This window comes from Centruroides sculpturatus, unplaced genomic scaffold (genome assembly GCF_000671375.1).
Source record: "Centruroides sculpturatus isolate CEXI.00-Female unplaced genomic scaffold, Cexi_2.0 scaffold480, whole genome shotgun sequence".
NCBI lineage: Eukaryota > Metazoa > Arthropoda > Arachnida > Scorpiones > Buthidae > Centruroides > Centruroides sculpturatus.
The window spans coordinates 456,760-484,090 of NW_019384976.1; the positions used below are offsets into that span (position 1 = coordinate 456,760).

The window sequence follows — 27,331 nt, forward strand, 5'->3', positions numbered from 1 at the left end:
AAATATTATATCTTGAAATCACAAAGTGGATTTTAAATACAGAAATTATTATATCTGCAGTGCATAAGAAGAAAAGACCAAACTTATCCAGACTTTTCAAATTATTATTACAAGCACAAAACAACCATGTTGAAACCAGCTTGAATGCTATTAATACCTGTGGCACAAGCTACAAGCCAACATATTGGTATTTAATTAATTTTGATTGACTGACATAGAAAGGGAGTTACATCTGACCTTATATCTGAAGACTATACAGTACTATATTCTTCAAACAAGATTAATAAAACTGTTTAAAGCATTTCAACAAACCAATGCATTCTCTTAATAAACAGTTTAATTTATAATGGTTAAAAAGATTTAAAGTGCATAATACAATTAAAAAGACTGCATCAGAAATGAACAAATTGTTCCTTTATTACATTATAGAATACACATTAATATTTATGTGCTATCGTCGGCCTTTGTTGTTCTTGTGTATATTATCTGGCTGTGATGTTTTACCACTTGTTTGATAAGACCTGTAAAAAAAAAGTTCAAAATGTCATAAAACTAATAAATGCTTAAGATTCCTTAGTAACACATTTTCATCTGTATATATATAACAACACTTGGCAGTACACATTAATATTTAGAATAATCAAAGAAAGATTGTGTAATAAGATTACTTGGCATGGCAAATATTTGATGATAATATGACCAATATAGTTTTTTTTTTAAAGCTCTCACAATTACATAATGTAACGAGAAAATATTTATTGTGACATTATCACAATGCTGGGTTGCTGTTTTCAATCCTATTTTTAACTTATTTAATTTCAAATATATGTTTTCCACCTCAAATTAGTAGTGACTTACCCCTGTACATCATACTTTTCTTTAACAATAGAGTTGTGCCAATCATTTAACACTTTCAGAGGAAAATTTTTGAATTGAAATAATATGCCTTCCAGTTTGCATTGGAAGTTCATATATAGTTAATCGGGTCCTCCTGCCTCTAAGATTTCCTAATCTGTCTTTCATCTATTTAACTTCATTCTCCAGATTGAGGAAAGACAGACGACAGTGGGAATTTATAGGTCTACAATTTTTTCAAATTGCAGCCCCCAATTAGTGCTCAAAACTGTGTTTTGTAAATATATCATTTGTTGTAGCTTTAAAACAATTTTTAGTTCTAACACTTATCAATAATTACTTATATGAAAACTTTGAACAAAATAAACAGTATGATTCTCTCATAGTTACACCAGATGATGAAAATGTGTAAATACAGTAGAGCGTTGATTAAATTTTCGCCAGTGCCGTGGCGCTGCAATCTTTGCTTATGTCTTGGGCTACTCAAATATTTTACGTTTTTGATACTAAATTAACTTCTGAAGTATAATTTTTTTATTGTTTTTATATTTTTCAATATATTTATTTTGTTTGTACAAAATAAAGAAATAATTTTTAACGATACAATAGTCACGATTATTATTTAAAAAAGTTTACATTAGGCTTAACATTGACGAAAATTCAACGCGTAGCGATACACAATGGAGAAAAATTTCAACATGGGATAGGTTAATATATTTTTTCGTATATAATCGGTTATCTGAAATATTGATTTTCTGAACAACCCCATTTCCAATTGATTCGGATAATCGACGCTCTACTGTACATTAGATTTACGGATTCACCTTTAAGTAGATAATTAAATATAATGTATATGCATGTATACTGTAAGTGTTAATTCAATAATTAAAATTCAGTTTATAAACTAGTGATAATTTAACAATTCAATAAATAGACAAATCAACATCAAGTTATATATTGTTATTTCATTTATACACAACTTTTCTTGTATGCAAAATCAAAACACTGCACACCACTGATTTCAATTACATTTTTTGAACTGAAATATACTGTAGTTAAGTAAGAAATATATTTTATTTCAAAATTAAGTAGATTCTTAGTAAATAATATTCAAAGTTTAAAATCATTTCAAGGATTTTAATGACTGATCAGTAGAACAATTTTAAGATCTTTAACAAACTAAAACTAGAATTAAAAAATTTATATTCTTAAATCTGTGAGAAAGTCTAGCTATTATGATAAAACAGTTCTCAGATAAAATTTTCTGTGATATATGGTGCGCAGTGTTAAATTCAAACTTGTTCTGGACAATTGCAGATCATTATATTTTATTTTATTAGGTAACCAAAAAAGTTCTGTCGTTTTTTGTGAAACTACAAAGTTTAAAGAATGTTAAATGCAATACACAATAGATGGCACTAAAATTCCAGCAATATGTTAATCAACATTTAATGCTGACTTGTCTTATGTAAAGAGAAGCGGAAAGGTTATCTCTTAATATTATAAAAATTGACCTGAAGATGAGTACTCCAAACTCTATAATTCAATAAGTTGTATGAGTTTAAACTTGGTAAAAATGCTGTGCAAATGGCTCAAAAAATATGCCAGGCTTTCGGACAAGGTTCTATCAGCACTCACACCACCCAAAGGTGGTTTAGAAAATTTTCTTCCGGTGATGAGTCGCTTAAAGATGCGCCATGAGAAGGGCGGCCATATGTCATTAATAATGATGAATTACAGGCTGCAATCGAAGAAGATTCCGCTCAAACTTGTCAGATATTAGCACAAAAGTTCTCGTAAAGTGATGAAACAGTCCGTTTACATTTGCATAGTCTTGGAAAAGTTTACAAGCTCAGCAAATAGATACCTCATCAATTGACACCTGCCAATATTGTGCATATGGTGGACTGCAAATGGAATTGTTCACTATGAACTTATACCATCTGGCCAGACTATTACTGCTAACGTCTACAGTGACCAACTCCGTCAAGTTCACCAATCACTTTTGAAAAAACAGCCAGCTTTAGTAAACTGTAAAGGCATTCTTTTCCTACACGATAATGCTATAGACATCATGTTGCACGTGTGACCTCTGACACAATTCAGACCCTTGGATGGGAACCTCTTTTGCACTCTCCTTATTTCCCTGACATTAGCCCTTCTGACTATCACCTATTTTTAAGCCTAGATAATCATCTGCAAAATTGACAGTTCAGAAATACAGAGGTTATAGAAACGGAGTTAGAGAAGTTTTTCAACTCTAAAGATCGCAACTTTTATAAAAATGGAATTTATAAGCTTGTATCCCATTGGGAAAAGATTATTGAATGTGAGGGTGGTAATTTTGATGAATAAATTGTGTTATTTCCTATACATTTTTATATTTGTTTTCTTTCGACAAAAAACGACAGAACTTTTTTGGTTACCTGATATTTTAACTTCAACACACTGAAACACAATACGTATACTCTTAATATCTCATTCCATAAATGTTAGCCAGACTGTAAAAATGCACAGTAATAGGAACCAGTCGATTTACTTAGTATCATTTGATAAAATTTATTTTTATTTATTTATTTATTCTGAAGCTCATATACAGTACATGTGCGATAAATAGTTTCTGTATCAACCTACCTTATTTCCACAATGTTTTTAGAAAAATAATATCCAAGTAATTTTCGCAAGCAAAATATTCAAAAAACAATAAATGCATTAATGCAAAAATCAGTTTTACAGGCAACCTTCTTTCTCGATTCCGCAATGACAATCACGGAATGTAATGAAATCGTATAATGAGACACAATAATAAAATCATTTTATTATTAATTAATAATTTTTCTTATTGTACTTAAGAAAATATTAAAAGATACAGTATTTTTAAAGTTAAAATAAGATTAAACTAACAAAACCCAAAACCAAAGTGATGAAGATAAGACGCACATGTATATTGATGACTTAATACACATAACTGAGGAGCGAACGAAAACAACCGAGTCGAATTAATTAAGTTGGAAGAAAGAAAGTGTGCATTATAATCGAGAAAATGCAAGTACTGTATTAATCTTTAAAATATTGGTATTAAATCTGTCTTATGAAATCACGACCAACTCCTGTAAATCGAATTATCCGATAAGAATAAAATACAATACCAATATAGCTCTATCGTTGAAAAAATTTGCTTATTTTTACTCACTTGGAGTTTTGCTTAGTAGAAATGGCTAAAAAGTGAGCAAAATACGTACGGAAATACGGCATTACAGCACAACCTGTATTGGACGACCACCTGTCTAAAAGACCACTTTTTGAAGGAACCGTGGGTGGTCGCCATAGACAGGTTTTACTGTATATCACATGTAGTTTAAGTTGTGTAACCAACATTGTTACAAACACAGAAACAAAGCTGGCTTTAATTTTGCCCTCAGCTATATTAATATAAACAGTGCAGTTGAAACATTATCAAGGTAGAATTTAACCACTATTCTCCATGAGAATATAATTGCCACAGCTTATGGTTTTTGAATCCGAATTGAAAGCACATGCACCACCACGATAAGTATGATTGCGTAACTAAATTCCTGGACATAAACAGTTTATTACCTGGGTGTGCATTCTTAAGTCATACTTAGTATCTTATAATTTCCACACTTGTCAGCAGATTATATACTAAACTTTTTACCCCAAAAATGTTGCAACATGCTCAGGATGTATTATGAATTTACCAGAAATAAATTTAAAATTTCTTATTTTGGAAAAAAGCAAGTTAAAACCAACCTTTTTGCCTTAATTCTTCCAAGGCTCTCCGAGCGAGTGATCCCCGAACCTTCAGTCTTTCGGAAACAACTGATGGCGTAATCAGTTTATAACTCGGAACCTCCTTTAATAATTTTTCATAAGTTGCTTTATCAAACAATACTAAATTGTTCAATTTATCACGAACTTTTCCTTTAGACCACTTCTGCAATATTTATAATTTTCAGCATTAGCGATAATTGAAAAACAAAAATCTTAAATGACATATTTTACTACATGCACATTTAATGAAAAAACTAACGCACCTTCTTTTTTGCTTTTCCTCCAGAAGAGGCTCCTTCCTTCTTCTTAGTTGTTCCTTTAGTATCTTTCTTCTTCTGATCTTGCTTGGGTGGCTAAAAAATTATAATTTTAAAAATTAATCTAAAAACATCCTTGGGTTACATCGTTTAGAGTTAAGTTGTTTGTCAAAAAATATATGGAAAAATAAAAATCAAGTTTAAGTCATTTTATTCCACTTTATGTCTGTCCAGCACAAATATTGAAGTCGTAATATCACTAAAAAAGCGTTAAAAGCACATAAAATCATATTAAAATTCATACATTTACAGTAAATGTTAATATGATCATCATAAATCCTAGAGAACAAAATATGAAAACATCTGTGACTCTTATTTAGCAGTCTTTAAGAGCTTGATACTGGCATTTTCCACGGTAGTTCCAATATCTACCATTTGGCACCACTCGATATTGGTAAATTTAACACAAATTAGTTTATTTTTTATCATCGCAAAATAATTTTAATAACTGTATTTGTTATTTAACTTCACAGAATCATCTTATTTTATAATGTCTTAAAGCAAACCACATTCACAAATAAAGAGTCCACGATGTACGAGGGGAGACAAAAAATAAATAAAACCAAACCGAGAGCGCACTGCCATTCATAGACTTAGTAGAGACGTTCACGAAACATCTGTGCAGATGGCATCAGTTTGTAGGTTTATGTTTGAGCTTAGTTTTGTGTTTCTCTTACTGTTATTTTGTTCCGCCTGCAAAGTTCTGGGCATCCTTCAACATCTCGAAATGACAAAAACATTGAAAAAACTGCCAAAAAAGTTTTAAGATGTCTGCAAGAGGATCTGTGAAGGAAATGCCTGGAACTTTGACGATCAGGTGACTGGTTCCTTCATCACAACAACGTCCCCGCACACACGGCCTTACAAGTGACCCACTATTTGGCCTCTTGGGGATGGTCTGTTGTTCCCCACCATCCGTATTCACTAAGAGTTTCAGAGATGCTTCAAACAGTGGGGAAAAAGACTTGACAAGTGCATCGCATCTAATGGAGAGTACTTTGAAGGTGACTGAAGGAATTTTGTAAAAAAAGTTAATGAATAAAGTTTTTATACAAAAAATTTGTATTTTTTTGTGTCCCCCCATGTACCGTAAGCATTGCCAAAATGTAAACACATACAGTACATTTACATGTACATACATGTATTCGTAAATTTAATTACTTTTCTGTACTATATTAAAAACTAAAATTTACTTGTTTATAAGCTTAAAATAGATTCTTGTTAACCATATAATATTAAAAATGCATTTATAAATAAAATACAGATCTGGGAATGGTTATTTATGGTTTAGCCTACTGAGAAGTAAATTTGACTTAAGTTGCCTCTCCTGGAACAAATTACTGACGTAAGGTGAGGTATACCTAGGGTTGCCACCTGTCCGGGTTTGACCTGGAGACTCCGGGACTGAGTGAGTTATCTCTGGGCTCTGGAGTTAATTAATATTTCTCCGGGTTGTGCAAGTTGAAATGAACACATACAGAATTATATGCAAACCATCGCATATATTTCTTCCCCCGTGTACCGAATTACTAGTGTGGTAGTCGTTGGCTTAAAGACATAACGTCTATAATTGGCATAGGCGCAGTGCTGCTGCATGCTATGTGGATGTACTCTTTCTTGTGACTGTTCTGTCAAGAGATGTCTATTGAGAGTGAAATGATATAGCGTACATAGCTGATAGTTTGATAATCAGTGTTCATGTTGGTTGATTAATGGTAAGTTATAGTATATAGTTAGAGTTAGACTTGAGCAGGTTAAATAGCATTACATAACAAACGGTCTGTTGACAAAAAATCAAATATATATATATATTTTTGATGTTTTATAATTCAAAAATTTTTACCCGCACGAAAAAATTTTATCGCGATTTTAATCAACCTTTAATGACGCACGATTAACACTTAATTGTTTTTTATGGGATTTATATAAATAAAAACACTGTATATGTATGCATATGGGTTTTTTTTGTTTCTTAAATCATCGTCTCCGGGTGAGACTAAGTTCTGAGGTGGCAACCCTAGGTATACCTGTACTAAACAATATTTTCATTGCATGGAAATGAATGTAACTGGAACAGTTGAATACATGGACAATTTCGATGCATCATGTTTTTGTGTATATTGAATACAGTTTCAAACCACTTATAAAACCACTGCACAATATCTACCAGAATTGGTTTTATAAAGCATGTTGCCAATGAAAAACTAAAAATTGCTGACTTACACTAACAACTGGCAGTATCTCAATGGCTGCCAAAGACATATGTCTTTGTGTAGCAGAATTCAAAAACATGTTCTAAAAACTTGTGGATATGAGTTCAGTCATAGATGTAAATGTGTTTGGATCTGTATCACCAAGTCTTTTTTTAGAACCTAGACTCAGTCCAATAATGCACACAGTTCACTGTGGATATCAAACATAGCAAAATCCCAGTAATGAAGGTAACAATCCTTGCTGCATATGACTCAATTATTGTAACACTGTATCCCAGATAGAACTGTCATTACACATTTCTTATGATGCAATCTGCAACCATCCTTATGGAAGTTCACAGTCACTTCCACAAGGCTACACAGACTTCTGCCCATTAATGTGTGCAACAATGCCAATTTTCATATGTCAGCCATTGTGACAAACTTATTCTGTTGATGGACTTGTGGGTGAGGAAGATGTTACACTTCCCCAGACAGACATCAGTCCTTTGCATCTCACTGCATTCCACATATCCTCAACAAGTGCAAAATAAAAATGTTATCAATTTATTTACAAAGATGAAGGAATCTCTCCAAGGATTTAGCTTTAAGAAAATCCAGGAAAGATAGTGTTGTAGACTGTTCTGTAAAGAAAAACAAAAAATCTGGGGCTGCTGACAGCATCCTAACTTCCATACCAATGGCAAAAAGTGATATGCTATCTGATATAGTTTCCATGCGAATGCTGGAGACTGTATCAAAGATCTGTAGATTAACACAACCTAGTTCTTATGTTAATGTTTCATACATTCACACATCTCTTGTTACACACACACACACACACAGAGGGTTGGTATTTATTTAATAAAGCTAAGAATTTTTAATGTTTTTCAAAATTATAAAATGAAGTATGAAAATTCACGAGTCAATAACGGCTGCCAGTCAAGCACTACTAAACACAGTAGCTTTCTAAAATGTGTACTTCAAAAAAAATTTTAAAAACATGAAATAAATATAAAAATATTTCAGTTTTAACAGGTTAAATTCCTTAGTTATATCATATCTTAAAAAATAATTATCATCAAAATCTTCAACTTATAAAATAACAACATATTGCACATGCCACACATGTGAATGCATATGAAACATTGGAAAAAAAAAAAGCTAAAAAACCATTATGAAACTATTATTATTTTGTGAAATCATTCCTTTTTTTTCTTCTACCAGTAATAAGGAACTGACATAAAAACTGTTGCCAGTATTAAAGTCATCAAGCTTGTGATAAAGAGATGATGTCGTGACCATTACAAATAGAGTAGAACCTTGATTATCCGGACTAATTGGGGATGAAGGTAGTCCGGATAAGGAAAAATTCGAATAATCGAAACAAATACTTTGTCTTTTAATGATAATACAACACGTTTTCTTTTCAATAGCATATCGGTAATATTAAAAGTAAATACTGTATTTAAATCGTGATCAAATTTTCAAGAAACAAACATTCATATTCAATTTGGACTACTAATGACCAATGCTAACAGACTACCTATTGTTTAAAAGGCCTTCTGGTGGCACAAGAAGACGAATTTTATAAAATAAAAAGCAGTTGAAACTGCATTTTTATGAATAAAAATTTGACAAAGTATTTATCGTTTTATGACGAGTAAAATTTTTTCGTCGCGTTCGCGGCTTTTAAGTAATGCATAAACCTTCAAAACGCGAGGCATAGGTGGTGGCCCACAATGCCCACGCCTTACGCCGCCCTTGGTCATAGAAATGATGTAATTTGAAAATAAAATTATTTATAAATACATATGTCAAGTTATATTTTTATTACGACGCAAAATATATTTAAGAGTTTACGGCCACTATGCCATGTGAGACGTTGAAACATAAAAGTTATGCATTCCATCACGTACATAAACAGTATCGTAATTCGCCAAGTGCAAACCAGCAAATTCGTAAAATTTTTGTTTATTTTCAACAATCCAGATAATACAGGTCCGGATAATCGAGGTTCTACTGTAATAAGTTTCTCAATTTTTTTTTTAGTATTTTTCTTCTATTTTTCAACAAACTTCTTAGCTATCCCAGATGCTCACTAGCACGGCGTGGTAACAATTGTTACATTGATATAAGAATTGTTCTATTTAATTGTAAGATATAATGTCTTCTTAATTTTAATAAGATAAGATTGCAAACAGTTTTTACCTCAAATCCTATACTCCACGCTCCGCGTCAAGGTTTGCTTTGACTCGCCTCGACTAATGCTCAGCACATAATGGAGAGGTTGCGGCCGAAGTTTTCATCTGGAAAACGTAAACGTCTGACGTCGAGCGCCGCTTACAAGATAGCGGCGCTCGACGTTCACGTTTCAGAGATGAAAACTTCAGCCGCAACCTCTCTAATCACGCACTTTTGTTACGACTAACCGATTACAACGAACTAATATTAGGTATTAACTCATAAAAAAAAACCAAATATATAAACATTATTTTATACAGAAGATTTAACCAAATGTTAAATTTAAAAAAAAACTATAACAAAATTGCGCGAAAATTGCGTTCAATAAAATCTTAGTCGACCCAATAATTTAACCAATTATCACTCGAAATTAAATTTACTGTTTAATCAACGAATATAATGTGATTATAATATAAAATATATATAAAATAAGTTCACATTGGAAAATATATTTAAGCATTGATCAATATTCCAGACTTAGGCTTAATGGCCGATCCACGTGGCCTACAAATATTAACTTTAAATAAAACTAAATATAATCCTACTTTTGATTTTTTTACGTAACTTCCTTATTAAATTTAAATATAAATGAAACAGAATATAAAAATTAAACTTTAATTAAAGAAATTTAATAACTAACCATTTCTTAGCCTTTACTTCACGAGCAGATCGTCCGATACAAAAGGCCGTGAAACTACATATACGGCCCTGTTTCGTTATCGAAAATCTTAACTAGCCAAATAGCCGAAAAATAGCCAAAATTTATTTTTATTTTTAAACATTTATTTTTTAAAAATAGTAATTAGAATTTAAATAAAATTAAAATTATACTAAATAAAAAAATATTTCATTAAATTAATTAATTCCATTTTAATTTGCAACTTGAATTTTATGGCCGCGCAGAAATATAACTTTAATTAACCAAAGCCTCTTATTATCGGCTTGATTTGAATAAAATTAAAATAAATATACATGAAATATTTTTATGGATTTTTTTTACCCCTCTCAACATACTAGTAGGCTCTCATGCGTTGGCTTAGATTTTGAATTTACTCATGATCGGCATTGGTAGGAGCGGCCAAATATCTCTGGCACGCATGAGGTTAACAGTCAAAAAACCGGGCGTGGAACGAGTGGATGAGTATCTGAAAGAAAGTAAAATGTTGAATGAGAAAGAAAATGAGAAAGTGTGTTGGTGTGCATTTATTAATTTTATGCCGGTTTGATAAGACTAATAAATGGATATGTATAAAACACAGCATATATAACACAACATATATATATATATATAAAGAATCGATCGTTCGATAGCGGCCATACCACGCTGAAAATATCGGTTCTCGTCTGATCCCCGAAGTCAGGCCCGGTCAGTACTTGGGACGGACACGACCCGGGAATACCGGGTACTGCTATCATTTTTTGTCCATCTCTAGAATTTATTATCAAATTTTATATTCAAAAGCTTTTGTATCATTTTTTTGTGTAAACATATTGACCTGTTGTCGCTTCCTAGAAACAAGAAACAGAAATGTTTATAACATCAATAGAATCACCTATTAACTGCTTTTGCGCAGGGGGTTTTTTGAATTGATATAACTTGACTTCCGGTTGCAACGAAAGTTAATGTATAGTTAATTGGGGCCTTTTGTCCCTAAAGTTTCCATATCTGGTCTCGGATTTCATTAACTCTGTTCCCGAGATTAAGACGGACGGACGGACGACAGCGCGAATTTATAGGTCTACAATCTTTTCTAATTGCAGTCCCGTCAGGTCACTGGTTGACGAGAACTAACGAATAGGAAAGTGCAGAATGTCAATCGGAAAAATCCAGCTCTGACTCTGAAATGATAAAATTTGGAAATAAATGTAGCATTCCTTTGAAAGCAAAATTGTCGCGTTGTAAGTATTGTACTGAAGACAAAAAGAAAAATTTTTAGCCGCGAGATACGAGCGAAAGTTTCAAAGTTGGATCAACACTCGCCAACGGAACCAAGCCGAACGGAAGTGTCAAATTGATTAACCCATCAAATTAAGAATTTAGGGGAGAGGTCCTTTAAAAAGCCAGAAATTCAAGGAGAAACAACGGTGACTTCTTTCCGGCTCAATCTGTTTATCCTTTGTGTCGTTACCACGTTGTCTCGGACTTAGTTTTCGTTCCGCGGTATTATAAAAGTTTTTCGGTATTTTTAATATTAACTTTATTCAGTTTGATGTTTCATTAATACGCAATACGTGCAACCCCGGCGGCCCCGAGGAATCTCTCCGAAAAGCCAAATAATATTGGGCGAAATAAATCGAAATCATAAGAATTTCGTGGCCGAAAATCGACGAAAAAGGTATTTATTCAAACGATTTTCGGACATGGTCAAGCCTCGAGACGTAGAATTTAATTAAGAAGATTGTCTTTTACCTCTCCACGGTGGGCATTTTGCACCACGTAAATACAGAAGACAATTTATTTATCAAATTCCGAACACAAGAAAATGATTGAAGCAAAATTAAAAAATATATATTAAGAATGGTTTAAATAACATTACTTGTTGGTATACTGTTACTCTGTGAACACGGTTAATACCAGTTGTCAATTTTTACTCTGTTTCATCTTCATCGGGAATAATACATTTTAACTAAAAATGTAAGTGTTTATAGATATTTTGAAATTAATAATCTATGTTATATATTTTTTCATATAAATGTTGTGTTAAACAGCCGCGCCCTTTACTTTTTTCATATTATAGAAAATAGTCATACAAGTATGTAATAAAAATATTGTCACACAAGTCTATCCTGTACCATTATATAGCATGTAAGTTTTTTATGTTATCGTCACCCCACGTTTTTGTTACGTCCTACCAATGTCGTGAAACTCGCCTTGTTTTTTTATAATTTTAACAGCACTGAAGAGGGGTTGGGAATACAAGCCAACCCGAAATGCATCTGAATTAAAAAAAGTGTTTTAAATAAACCGTAACGTTTTTCTAACTAATTGCTGTTTGATCGTCTACCAAAATTATTCTTTGGATTCCCCGCGTTTCTTTATGCAGCGAGAGTGTAGCGAAATGACGTCACGAGCAGTGTTGGCCAATTAGAAACCAGTTTCAGTGTGTTCGCTGTAAAGCGCTTCTCGAGCGCTGCATAAAGAAATGCGGGGATTGCAAAGACGCTACACACAGAATTTGAAGATACAGCAACCACGTTTTCTACAATAAAACAATTAACTTCTCTGCATCTATCTTTATAGTTTAGTTTATTATAATCGACTACACGTGCAAATGATTCATAAGAATTTTAAGAAATTGCAGTAAATAAATAGTAACAGAATAGCTCGCCAGGTGGCTTAAAATCGCCGTAGCTGTTTGGAGCGGTCACAAGATGGCCGAACAAATATTAAATGAGATAGACTCGCAAATTTTAATATTTCGAAAATAATACTGATTATTCAGGTAATTGTACATATTATAAAATGAGGTTAAAAGCGTGTTGTATACGTGAAAATATATTCTAATTTTTCAAGAAATATTTAATTCTTTATTAAAATCGTATTATTTTTTTTAATAGTGAATAATTAGAGAAGAGAGAAGTTGCTGATTAAGCTTCGTTTTAAATATATTGAAGCTGTTTTGAGTTTAAATGTAGTGAAACGTAAAAATTGTAAGTATTATAGAAAACATTTTTATATCTTTCCAGCAATTGCTAATAATAGAAGTTAATTATCATTAAAATTTGCTTTAATTGATAAATATTTAGGTAAAATTGCAGTTCTGAACAGTTCTGAACCCTCCAAATTTTAGAATGCCAAGACGACCAAAAAGTGAAAGGAACCGTATCTCTAATTGCGACCCTTGGAAATATATTAGCAGCCGAAGTTTTCGTGACACCTTTATTGGCTACGTTTGGCAGACTCAACAGTTGTAACTGAGCAAATCGGTAACTGTTATGTAGCAAGCTGGATCTGCTGAACGACGAGTGACATTGCATTGGAACAAAAAGTCTCATTGGTCAGTTTTGGCTAGCGATAGGTAGCGTTAATGAAAGACGCTACGAAACGTGATGTCGAAACACCAAATATGTTCCAAAAGAGTGCTACTGTAAAGGGCGTTCGGCAGAAAAATACTCGACAGCTCTGGAACTGTTGAGTCTGCTGAACACAGCCATTATTAGAATATCTGACCAGGCTGTTTGTTAAACCTGTCATGGGCTTAATGGGGTGTGTGGTGTGATTCATATTGTGCCCTGGAAGTGGTTGATGTAATGGCATTTCTTGTATTTTATGAGCTTTTAACTGTCTAGTAAACTGGAAAATGGTCGATTTTTAGCATTGTTTTGAGAAATAGTTCTGGATTTTTGCACTTAAATTTTACTCCAGTTTTGAGGGTCTTCAGAATTCCAGATAGGTGAATTTGGTACTATATCTTCCAAAAGGTCACATTTACACTATTGGTACCTTTATCTTTCTTTTACTTCTATAGGCATGGTTTATGGCTTTGATAAGGTTTTATCTGTCTCATTTGGAGCTTCAATTTTAACAATATTTGATATATAGTTTACATTAGAACATGATTTTATTTACAGAAAAAGTCTTTCTAACGATTTTCTTACAAATTTAATACTTGATTATTTAATTTTTAGTTGATTATGATTATCTCATTTAAAACATTAAAAATAATTCTGGAGAAACCAAATTATATTGTGCCTGTAATATGAAGTGTATTTCAAATAAAAAGGACTGAATGATTATAAAAAAACAGAAATACTTTGTCAAAATTTTATTATGTATTACAAACATATGCACGTAACCTTTTCATTTTTCTATGCAGTCACAATTTTTTACAAACACTTTTGGTACTGTGAAACAAGTTTCTTTATATCCTCTGCATAAAATTCTGCCATCTGCAATTTCAACCAGTCCAGCACTGCTGTTTAAGTGGCTTGCATTTCAAAAATTTGAAATGCAAGCCACTTCTTTAAGTTCAGGAAGAGGTGATATTCACTGGGTGCAAGGTCAAGACTGTAAGGAAGGGTGATTAAGCAGTTCTCATTCAAATCATTGAAGCATCTGAACAGTGGAGGCAGCAGTGTGAGAGCACAGGTTGTACAGGAGAAAATTTTTTGATCTCAGCATTCTAACACACTGTTTCAGAATGGCATGTCTCAGTTTTAAAGTGTTTCATAATACTCCTTTGCTGTGATTGTTGTTCCTGGTTTCAGGAAATCCACCTAAAAGCATACCTCTTTAGTTGCTGAAAACAGTTGTCATAATCTTGTAGGCAGATCGATGACTTTGAACTTTTTTGCCATTGGTGAATTTTAATGATGCCACTGCACGGATTGTTGTTTGGACTCAGCATTGCTGTGAGAAATCCAACTTTCGTCACCAGTTCTCAATGTGGGAAAAAAAATTTTTGTTTTTCTCTCTCTGGTAATGGTTCAAAATGCATGTGCAGCTGTCATTGTGGTTTTTGTGAGAATTTTCAGTACCCATCTTGCACACAGTTTTCTGATATCCTAAGGTTTCAGTAACAATTTGGAACAATATTGTCTGTGATATGTCTGAAAAGTTCATGGCAAGAGCACTAGTTGTGAAGTGCCGATTTTCTCATGCTCTGGTATTTACATGTTTAACAAGGTTGTTGGTCTGAACACTAGGCCTACCACTCCACTCTTCATCATGAACATTTAAATGGCCTTTTTTAAACTCATGATACCATTTTCTTACTTTTCTTCATTCCTTGTTATAGGCCCATAAATTTCATACAATTCACAGTGAATTTAGGAAGTACGACTTTTTGCTTGCAGAAATTGAAGCACAGACTGTATTTCACAACTTGTGGGATTGTTGACTTTTGCAGCCGTCATTATGCACTGTAACACAAAAACAGCCAACAGTATACTGGTGAAAATATGGCTACTAGAAGCCTAGAGTACTTGCTGATATTACTTTCAACTGCAATCCAGCTGCTGTTGCCAGTCAGTTTTTATAACTATTCATTTCATTTTTAAAATACACCTCACAATTTATAATAATAATATGGGTATGGTTCTATTCAACTCCTGCATACTGCATTATGTGTTGCTATGTTGTATCACAAGCAGTTGCTGCCAAATTGGTGTTATAATTTCAAATTAGAAATGCAAAGTATGTAAAAGCAAGAAATGAGGAATGTAAAGTGTGTAAAAGTAAGAATATCTGAATTTGTTTTTAATTTAGTCTCAGAATTAGCTATGACTAACAAAAAAATCTATATTGCAAATGACCTGTTGCTTTCTGTCTGTATGCAAATAAGTCTGTTGTTTCAAACTTTTCACATTATATATACTGTTGAGGTGAATGATGTATTTGTTAGCTATTTTTAATTTTGATGATCATATTCTGCAGTAATTTGGTTTTTAACTTTCTCAGCAGCGTTTCAAAAAAAGATATTAAAGCAAAGTTATTTTGAGTGTGTTAACAGCCAAGTTGGAGTTGCAACAAAGATATTTGTCAGTGTTTTTAGTATGTGGTATTCATGGTATTCATTAGTATGGTATTCATGAAAGTTCGGATCAAAGATTACTTATTTCATTTCTTTTAGTTTTGAGTTTTGTAGGCTTGAACTGTTATAATCTAACAACATTGGGATCACCAATTTTGATCAAACTTGGTAAGGTTATAGTCCCTAACTTGGTCCCTAACTGACTGACGTATGCCAAGCAGTAAAAATTAAATGAGAAAATTAAGGTTGAAAATTGCAAATCACTTAAAACATTTAGAATTCCCATCATTTCTAGAGTGGCTGGTAGTTGGTGGGGGTATGCCAGTTTCATAGTCATGAGGTTGGTGTTTTAAATCTTGACGGCATCAATTCCCCCCCCAAAATTATAATTTTCAGTTAATATATTTAAAAATTTAATATAAATGTATTTGGATAATTTTTAATTATATAACTTAGAAACAAAATGTGAAATTCTATTTTATATAAATTTGAATTTCTTTTTTAGATTGTAAGTTAGAAATTCTAAAATGCCAGCATTAATTGAACGTCCAAAAATGAGTCTTGCCATGTGGGCTGCATTGAAGTCTCACATAATGAAACAGAGAGAAAAAAAGAAACAAGGTGAATATTTGTTTTATTATTTATCTTTACATTTTTAAAGTAATTGAATGTTATTTATTAATTCAAGTGTTTCAGTTGAATGAAGAAAATCAGATGAAATGATATTATCTACAATGTCACAAAGAGATTATTTAATCAAATAGTAAAAATTCAAATTGAATAATATTTAATTTTGCATTTTATTTTGTTTGTGTTACATGTATAAGTATTGCAATATTAGATTATTGAAACTATTACACTTATGTTAAGTTCACAAGCTTATACATAAAATTTTATAGTTAGAATTTATTAAAAGTATCTAAAGTTGTTTAATTTTAAATTAATAAAAGTTACTTAACTTCATTCATTACTAAAATTCTTAAATAAAGGAATGAATTAATAATTATTGAAATAGAAGAAGGCTATTAATTAATTAAAAATTACACATTTAGAAATCTTTTGAGCATTTCTGTTTATTTTGGGACCATAAAAATATTATGAAATGTAAATTCAATGTTCTGAATTTAAGAACATTCAAATATATAGTTTATTTTTATCTTTAGTAGGTGATGAAAAATAAATTCTTTGGAGTAATCTATATTACAATATTTGATTTAAATTTTTTTTATGCAATGACTATTCTGTAATGTCACACTGTAAATATATATAAAGGTAACATAGTTAATTGGTTTTGCAAGTATACTGTATATATTGAAACATCGCATATTGAATTTAACAATCAAGAAGAAATAAATTGTGAATTAGGTCAGTAAGAAGACGTATGAAATCATAATTTTTTATTTAGATTTTAGAAAAAGTACAGTATACAAAAATGAAAACTGATTGTAGAAGGTAACATTAATGATTGATCAGAGAGAGTTTAATTAATTTAAATTAACCACTACAGTAGCCCAAGAAAATATTTGAAGTAAAAAATTTTTAAAATTAAACAAAATATTTATCAAATGTGCCCTGCACAGTTGCTATCTTCTTTTTTCTAAATAGTTTTTTCTGTAAAAGCTGAAGAATTAAAATAGAAATGTTTGCAAAAATTACACTAAATGTGAAAACTTACATTCAATTATCCAAANAGTTGTGAAGTGCCGATTTTCTCATGCTCTGGTATTTACATGTTTAACAAGGTTGTTGGTCTGAACACTAGGCCTACCACTCCACTCTTCATCATGAACATTTAAATGGCCTTTTTTAAACTCATGATACCATTTTCTTACTTTTCTTCATTCCTTGTTATAGGCCCATAAATTTCATACAATTCACAGTGAATTTAGGAAGTACGACTTTTTGCTTGCAGAAATTGAAGCACAGACTGTATTTCACAACTTGTGGGATTGTTGACTTTTGCAGCCATCATTATGCACTGTAACACAAAAACAGCCAACAGTATACTGGTGAAAATATGGCTACTAGAAGCCTAGAATACTTGCTGATATTACTTTCAACTACAATCCAGCTGCTGTTGCCAGTCAGTTTTTATAACTATTCATTTCATTTTTAAAATACACCTCGCAATTTATAATAATAATATGGGTATGGTTCTATTCAACTCCTGCATACTGCATTATGTGTTGCTATGTTGTATCACAAGCAGTTGCTGCCAAATTGGTGTTATAATTTCAAATTAGAAATGTAAAGTATGTATTGGGTTGAGTCATAAATAAGTTCTGTTTTCTAAACTGAAATTTATTTGCCAATAAAATGTACAGCAATAGACTTTAATCTATTACATATTCACCATCATTATTAATGACTTCTTGCCATTTTTTGGGCAACTTGTCAATTCCTCTTACATAAAATTCTGGTGGTTTCGAATCAAAAAACTCCTGGACGAACTCCTGAACTTGGTCATCATTTTGGAAGCATTGCCCTTGTAAAGCATTCTGCAGTGCCCGGAAAAGATGGAAATCTGTTGGTGCCAGGTCCGGTGAATAAGGTGGATGAGGCAAAACAGACCAGCCAAACTCCAAAATTTTTTCTTGTGTAATCTTCGCTGTGTGTGGCCTTGCATTGTCAGGCCACACACATGCAATAAGGTGATTTTTTTTCTGTTAACAAATGCAGAGTGCTTTTCATGAAGTTTTAGCCGAAGTTGCTCTAACTGTTGTATGTATACATTTGCAGTAACAGTTTCATTGCGTGGCAACAACTCAAAATGGATAATTCCTCGACGATCCCACCATACACACAACAAAATTTTCCTTCCATGCACACTTGGCTTAGGGTCTGGNTATAGTTTACATTAGAACATGATTTTATTTACAGAAAAAGTCTTTCTAACGATTTTCTTACAAATTTAATACTTGATTATTTAATTTTTAGTTGATTATGATTATCTCATTTAAAACATTAAAAATAATTCTGGAGAAACCAAATTATATTGTGCCTGTAATATGAAGTGTATTTCAAATAAAAAGGACTGAATGATTATAAAAAAACAGAAATACTTTGTCAAAATTTTATTATGTATTACAAACATATGCACGTAACCTTTTCATTTTTCTATGCAGTCACAATTTTTTACAAACACTTTTGGTACTGTGAAACAAGTTTCTTTATATCCTCTGCATAAAATTCTGCCATCTGCAATTTTAACCAGTCCAGCACTGCTGTTTAAGTGGCTTGCATTTCAAAAATTTGAAATGCAAGCCATTTCTTTAAGTTCAGGAAGAGGTGATATTCACTGGGTGCAAGGTCAAGATTGTAAGGAAGGGTGATTAAGCAGTTCTCATTCAAATCACTGAAGCGTCTGAACAGTGGAGGCGGCAGTGAGAGCACAGGTTGTGCAGGAGATCATTTTTTGATCTCTACATTCTATCACACTGTTTCAGAATGGCATGTCTCAGTTTAGAAAGTGTTTCATAATACACCTTCAATAATGATTATTGTTCCTGGTTTCAGGAAATCCACCTAAAAGCATATTTCTTTAGTTGCTGAAAACAGTTGTCATAATCTTGTAGGCAGATCGATGACTTTGAACTTTTTTGCCATTGGTGAATTTTAATGATGCCACTGCAAGGATTGTTGTTTGCACACAGTTTTCTGATATCCTAAGGTTTCAGTAACAATTTGGAACAATATTGTCTGTGATATGTCTGAAAAGTTCATGGCAAGAGCACTAGTTGTGAAGTGCCGATTTTCTCATGCTCTGGTATTTACATGTTTAACAAGGTTGTTGGTCTGAACACTAGGCCTACCACTCCACTCTTCATCATAAACATTTAAATGGCCTTTTTTAAACTCATGATACCATTTTCTTACTTTTCTTTATTCCTTGCTATAGGCCCATAAATTTCATACAATTCACAGTGAATTTAGGAAGTACGACTTTTTGCTTGCAGAAATTGAAGCACAGACTATATTTCACAACTTGTGGGATTGTTGACTTTTGCAGCCGTCATTATGCACTGTAACACAAAAACAGCCAACAGTATACTGGTGAAAATATGGCTACTAGAAGCCTAGAGTACTTGCTGATATTACTTTCAACTGCAATCCAGCTGCTGTTGCCAGTCAGTTTTTATAACTATTCATTTCATTTTTAAAATACACCTCACAATTTATAATAATAATATGGGTATGGTTCTATTCAACTCCTGCATACTGCATTATGTGTTGCTATGTTGTATCACAAGCAGTTGCTGCCAAATTGGTGTTATAATTTCAAATTAGAAATGTAAAGTATGTATTGGGTTGAGTCATAAATAAGTTCTGTTTTCTAAACTGAAATTTATTTGCCAATAAAATGTACAGCAATAGACTTTAATCTATTACATATTCACCATCATTATTAATGACTTCTTGCCATTTTTCGGGCAACTTGTCAATTCCTCTTACATAAAATTCTGGTGGTTTCGAATCAAAAAACTCCTGGACGAACTCCTGAACTTGGTCATCATTTTGGAAGCATTGCCCTTGTAAAGCATTCTGCAGTGCCCGGAAAAGATGGAAATCTGTTGGTGCCAGGTCCGGTGAATAAGGTGGATGAGGCAAAACAGACCAGCCAAACTCCAAAATTTTTTCTTGTGTAATCTTCGCTGTGTGTGGCCTTGCATTGTCATGCAATAAGGTGATCTTTTTTCTGTTAACAAGTGCAGGGCGCTTTTCATGAAGTTTTAGCCGAAGTTGCTCTAACTGTTGTATGTATACATTTGCAGTAACAGTTTCATTGCGTGGCAACAACTCAAAATGGATAATTCCTCGACGATCCCACCATACACACAACAAAATTTTCCTTCCATGCACACTTGGCTTAGGGTCCGGTTGTGGCTGATCATTTTTGTCAACCCATTGTCTTTTTCGAATAACATTTTCGTATGTGATCCACTTTTCATCTCCCGTAACAATTTTAGCCAAAAATGATTCCTCTTTTTGCCAAGAAAGCAAGGTAGCAGCTATCGACCTTCTGTCAGCCTTATTCCGTTCACTGAGGTTATGTGGAACCCAAACTCCCAACTTGCTTACTTTTCCTAGCTTTTGGAGGTGACAATTGATAGTTGATTGGGATGTGTGCAGCTTCTCTGCTAACTCCCTCGTCGTTTGCCGTGGATTCTGCTCAATCAAGGCCTTTAAAACATCATCATCGAAGTCTGAGGAGCGGCCTGGTCTTTCATCATCTTTTAAGGAGAAATCACCAGAACGAAATTTTGTAAACCACTTTCGAACTGCTCTGTCTGAAATTACGCCACTGCCGTACATTGCAAATCTTTTTTGCTGTTTCTGTAGCGTTATTGCCGAGTTTAAACTCCCACAACATGATATGGCGAACATGCACTTTCAAATGTTCCGTTTTAAATGAATTCAGAAACAATTTTTTTTTACATTATTGACACTTCAGTGTTAAAATTTACATTTATAGACTATTTGCTAATAGCCACTAATAAAACTTAGTTGAAGCAACACAACATCTGGCAAGTATTCGACAGTCATTTACAACTACTTGCTAACGGAACTTATTTATGACTCAACCCAATAAAAGCAAGAAATGAGGAATGTAAAGTGTGTAAAAGTAAGAATATCTGAATTTGTTTTTAATTTAGTCTCAGAATTAGCTATGACTAACAAAAAATTCTATATTGGAAATGACCTGTTGTTTTCTGTCTGTATGCAAATAATTCTGTTGTTTCAAACTTTTCACATTATATATACTGTTGAGGTGAATGATGTATTTGTTAGCTATTTTTAATTTTGATGATCATATTCTGCAGTAATTTGGTTTTTAACTTTCTCAGCAACATTTCAAAAAAAGATATTAAAGCAAAGTTATTTTGAGTGTGTTAACAGCCAAGTTGGAGTTGCAACAAAGATATTTGTCAGTGTTTTTAGTATGTGGTATTCATGGTATTCATTAGTATGGTATTCATGAAAGTTCGGATCAAAGATTACTTATTTCATTTCTTTTAGTTTTGAGTTTTGTAGGCTTGAACTGTTATAATCTAACAACATTGGGATCACCAATTTTGATCAAACTTGGTAAGGTTATAGTCCCTAACTTGGTCCCTAACTGACTGACGTATGCCAAGCAGTAAAAATTAAATGAGAAAATTAAGGTTGAAAATTGCAAATCACTTAAAACATTTAGAATTCCCATCATTTCTAGAGTGGCTGGTAGTTGGTGGGGGTATGCCAGTTTCATAGTCATGAGGTTGGTGTTTTAAATCTTGACGGCATCAATTCCCCCCCCAAAATTATAATTTTCAGTTAATATATTTAAAAATTTAATATAAATGTATTTGGATAATTTTTAATTATATAACTTAGAAACAAAATGTGAAATTCTATTTTATATAAATTTGAATTTCTTTTTTAGATTGTAAGTTAGAAATTCTAAAATGCCAGCATTAATTGAACGTCCAAAAATGAGTCTTGCCATGTGGGCTGCATTGAAGTCTCACATAATGAAACAGAGAGAAAAAAAGAAACAAGGTGAATATTTGTTTTATTATTTATCTTTACATTTTTAAAGTAATTGAATGTTATTTATTAATTCAAGTGTTTCAGTTGAATGAAGAAAATCAGATGAAATGATATTATCTACAATGTCACAAAGAGATTATTTAATCAAATAGTAAAAATTCAAATTGAATAATATTTAATTTTGCATTTTATTTTGTTTGTGTTACATGTATAAGTATTGCAATATTAGATTATTGAAACTATTACACTTATGTTAAGTTCACAAGCTTATACATAAAATTTTATAGTTAGAATTTATTAAAAGTATCTAAAGTTGTTTAATTTTAAATTAATAAAAGTTACTTAACTTCATTCATTACTAAAATTCTTAAATAAAGGAATGAATTAATAATTATTGAAATAGAAGAAGGCTATTAATTAATTAAAAATTACACATTTAGAAATCTTTTGAGCATTTCTGTTTATTTTGGGACCATAAAAATATTATGAAATGTAAATTCAATGTTCTGAATTTAAGAACATTCAAATATATAGTTTATTTTTATCTTTAGTAGGTGATGAAAAATAAATTCTTTGGAGTAATCTATATTACAATATTTGATTTAAATTTTTTTTATGCAATGACTATTCTGTAATGTCACACTGTAAATATATATAAAGGTAACATAGTTAATTGGTTTTGCAAGTATACTGTATATATTGAAACATCGCATATTGAATTTAACAATCAAGAAGAAATAAATTGTGAATTAGGTCAGTAAGAAGACGTATGAAATCATAATTTTTTATTTAGATTTTAGAAAAAGTACAGTATACAAAAATGAAAACTGATTGTAGAAGGTAACATTAATGATTGATCAGAGAGAGTTTAATTAATTTAAATTAACCACTACAGTAGCCCAAGAAAATATTTGAAGTAAAAAATTTTTAAAATTAAACAAAATATTTATCAAATGTGCCCTGCACAGTTGCTATCTTCTTTTTTCTAAATAGTTTTTTCTGTAAAAGCTGAAGAATTAAAATAGAAATGTTTGCAAAAATTACACTAAATGTGAAAACTTACATTCAATTATCCAAATAAGAGCACTGCACTAGGAAAACTAAGGTTCACTTTTCCCTACTAACTAACAATGAGCAGGAGTGGGGAGAAGAGATCAGTTTAGCATTGCTAGTTCTGAGATCTATTGAACTGACAATGTTGAAAATCCCTCAGAACTAACCCACGTTAACCTAAACCTGCACTGATCAAAGCCACACATATCAAGGTTTAACTGCATTACTCCAAACTGAAAGTAATCATTGTAATTTTACAACAGTTAGAACTGAGTTTGTTAGAATCAAATCTTACAAAATAAATTATCAGTTTTTTTAAATCATGTGTTTCCTCCATTTTTTATAAAAAGAAATGAATGAGCGCATTGTGCATTTTTTTGGTTATAAATGGCAGAACATCATAACAATATCAAAATATGTATCTTAATCAGTTTTATTTTAAAATAAGAGCTGAATTATTATAAATACCAAAGTATTATTTAACCTATAAATAAAGCATATTTGAGAATAAAATTTTTTGTAAAAAGAAAAATACATTTTTTAGTATATTAAATATAAGTACTTAAACTAGAAAATGCTAATATATTTGCATTTATAATATGTTTAAAGAAATAATAAGTAGGAGAGTTCCCTGTCAAACAAGATGGGGAACTACAGAAGAATCTTATTTTAACAGATTGTTTGGGCTGCCAAAAATTATCTGTTGTTCCGAGAATCTGTTATATCACGAACAATGGATTTTCTGCATGCTCGAAAATATTTTCTTATTTGAAAAAATTTCTATTTTTTTACCCCAAATATATAAGAAATACCAGTACTTGAAATTATTCAGTCTCTTGAGATCTTTTCTTTATCCTATAGAAACATGTATGTTTGTAATGTTCATGTATATTATGCTGTATATGATTGTTTATTATGACATATGTATATATGACAAAGCTGATGAAAACTGTATATACTGTAAGCATAAAAAGAGGCAAATTACATATGCTCAATGGCACTTCTCTTAACTTTCATTTTTTTTTTTCTCATTACCATTGAAAGAAACCAAGATGGACGATTTTAAAAAAACTCATCCCTCTTCATTTCTTTCAATGCTGCTTTTCTACATAGGCTGTTTTTTTTCAATCTCTGATGATCTATAAAACAAAGAGAAGTGTAAATAACAAAATGAATTTATTACCAAAAGTTATGTACAAACATGATTACTTTTCGACATAATCACCGTGAAGATTGAGGCATTTGTCATATCTGTGGACAAGCTTTGCAATCTCCTCTTCATAGGATGTTGCCGCCGGTGACTTGAGATGGGTCTTAACGTGTTTTGAAGATCGTCATAAGTCTCAAACTTCTGCCCTCCTAGCCATGTTTTCAGTTCAGGAAAGAGGTGAAAGTTGCTTTGCACTAAATTAGGGCTATACGCTAGGTGTTTAAAAAATTCCAAGCTGGGTGGAAGTCTTCATACCTCTTTTGACTAATAACCAAAATAACCAAATTGAAAATCTGTGATAAGTTTTTTGTAATTGTCTAACAGCTCTAAAAATTTCAGAAAATTTTTAAATTGATGCTGTAAACAACATACTAATATAATAAATACTTTACTATTGTTAATGTTTTTGTTATTGAAAAAAGTTGGATGTGTTTATAATTTTGAAACAAACTGTATACAGCAACAGCTTCAGATGTTCCAGACTACTACAATTTTCAGTACTTCTAATGTTCCAGTTTTTACAGTAGAACCTCGAAAACTCGGCTCTTGATAACCCGGCACTCCGGATAACTCGGCCACACCCTAGCAGGGCAAAAAAAATCCTTAGTTAATTAATTTTCATTATAGACAGCTTTATAAAAGTATAAAAGCTCTCATAAAGTATTTTTCTGAGGTCTGTCTTATCAGGTAAATTACTGTACACAGTGTATTCATTAATTTTCATTTTCATGTAGTAAAGGCTCTATGCCTTCATAAAGGACGTACTTTTCCTTTGTTTAAGGGTATTTGGGCAGTTTATTCTCTGTTATATTGTCAAGTAAACAATACATACAAGTACAGTACAATATTTTCTGGGGAAACACTCGTACTTCTTTTTTTAACCCCAATCCCGATAACCCGGCATTTTCACAAACTCGGCCATCCTTCGGTCCACATTAGACTGAGTTTTCGAGGTTCTACTGTACTATAATTGTGTAGTGTGAACAATGTAGAATTTTTTCTCGCCAGTTTAATTTGTTATATTTCCCAAAAACTGCTTTATATTGTTGAGAAAATATAAACAAATATAACGACAAAAATTTTATTGTATTTATTATTTTTGTAACAAATTATCAAAAACTATAATATATAAAAGAAATTTAAAGATTACATTTCATCAGTAGAATGTACGAAAACTGAATGCAACAATGGTCTAATTCTGTTTTTTTTTAATAACAAAGAAAACAAAGGGAGGTAAACAAAGAAAGTTGAAATATTATACTGTAAAAGTGGTATATACTAGATTTTTTCATATATTGCTGTTATACTTGTTTTGTTTCTATCAATACTTAAACTTAGTAATCTTTCATTCTATTTAGAGAAATATATTTAATACATGAAAGCATGGCACTGCACTCAATTTCAACATTTGAGAGAATTAAAATTATTCTTTTAATCACTATATCAGTGTATTTCTATTAATAGGACTTATCATACTGGTGTACAAGATTGCAGACTCACAGTTACACAGATTAAAATTGTTTTATTTTCAATTACCTGGACACATACAATTTGCGTTTCGGACTTGTATGTCCCTCCTCAGCAGGTATTCAATAAACAAATTCTAAAATTTAAACAATAAACAAATTTAGATTTAAATTTTAGAATTTGTTTATTGAATACCTGCTGAGGAGGGACATACAAGTCCGAAACGTAAATTGTATGTGTCCAGGTAATTGAAAATAAAACAATTTTAATCTGTGTAACTGTGAGTCTGCAATCTTGTACACCAGTATGATAAGTCCTATTAATAGAAATACACTGATATAGTGATTAAAAGAATAATTTTAATTCTCTCAAATGTTGAAATTGAGTGCAGTGCCATGCTTTCATGTATTAAATATATTTCTCTAAATAGAATGAAAGATTACTAAGTTTAAGTATTGATAGAAACAAAACAAGTATAACAGCAATATATGAAAAAATCTAGTATATACCACTTTTACAGTATAATATTTCAACTTTCTTTGTTTACCTCCCTTTGTTTTCTTTGTTATTAAAAAAAAACAGAATTAGACCATTGTTGCATTCAGTTTTCGTACATTCTACTGATGAAATGTAATCTTTAAATTTCTTTTATATATTATAGTTTTTGATAATTTGTTACAAAAATAATAAATACAATAAAATTTTTGTCGTTATATTTGTTTATATTTTCTCAACAATATAAAGCAGTTTTTGGGAAATATAACAAATTAAACTGGCGAGAAAAAATTCTACATTGTTCACACTACACAATTATAGTACAGTAGAACCTCGAAAACTCAGTCTAATGTGGACCGAAGGATGGCCGAGTTTGTGAAAATGCCGGGTTATCGGGATTGGGGTTAAAAAAAGAAGTACGAGTGTTTCCCCAGAAAATATTGTACTGTACTTGTATGTATTGTTTACTTGACAATATAACAGAGAATAAACTGCCCAAATACCCTTAAACAAAGGAAAAGTACGTCCTTTATGAAGGCATAGAGCCTTTACTACATGAAAATGAAAATTAATGAATACACTGTGTACAGTAATTTACCTGATAAGACAGACCTCAGAAAAATACTTTATGAGAGCTTTTATACTTTTATAAAGCTGTCTATAATGAAAATTAATTAACTAAGGATTTTTTTGCCCTGCCAG

At 31.6% G+C, this 27,331-nt stretch overlaps 2 protein-coding genes, 1 long non-coding RNA gene and 1 pseudogene across 4 annotated transcripts in view; 2 read left to right on the top strand and 2 right to left on the bottom strand.

Moving 5' to 3' along the window:
• Positions 1 to 392: 392 nt before the first annotated feature.
• On the bottom strand, positions 393 to 10,132 carry LOC111632691 (40S ribosomal protein S25-like). The gene is made up of 4 exons (XM_023377189.1): positions 10,041 to 10,132; positions 4,911 to 5,000; positions 4,627 to 4,810; positions 393 to 521 (listed from the first exon to the last, which is right to left on the bottom strand). Exons 1-4 carry the CDS (start codon positions 10,041 to 10,043, stop codon positions 445 to 447), a joined length of 354 nt encoding a protein of 117 aa, XP_023232957.1. The 5' UTR covers positions 10,044 to 10,132; the 3' UTR covers positions 393 to 444.
• A 2,446-nt stretch (positions 10,133 to 12,578) lies between these two features.
• LOC111632674 lies at positions 12,579 to 16,396 on the top strand. 2 transcript variants are annotated; one of them, XR_002757906.1, is made up of 3 exons: positions 12,579 to 12,843; positions 12,959 to 13,051; positions 16,379 to 16,396. It is a non-coding gene; the product is annotated as an uncharacterized LOC111632674 (long non-coding RNA). The 2 variants fall into 2 exon arrangements; XR_002757905.1 differs by lacking the exon at positions 16,379 to 16,396 and adding an exon at positions 13,148 to 15,168 and having other exon boundaries at positions 12,584 to 12,843.
• Positions 16,397 to 20,250: 3,854 nt separating this feature from the next.
• Positions 20,251 to 21,417, bottom strand: LOC111632681 (annotated as a pseudogene).
• Positions 21,418 to 21,472: 55 nt separating this feature from the next.
• LOC111632682 (G protein pathway suppressor 2-like) overlaps positions 21,473 to 27,331 on the top strand; it is a 22,553-nt gene continuing 16,694 nt past the window's right edge. The window contains exon 1 of the mRNA XM_023377179.1: positions 21,473 to 21,496. Within this exon, the coding sequence (XP_023232947.1) occupies positions 21,473 to 21,496 (24 nt within the window). The remainder of the gene's footprint in view (positions 21,497 to 27,331) is intronic.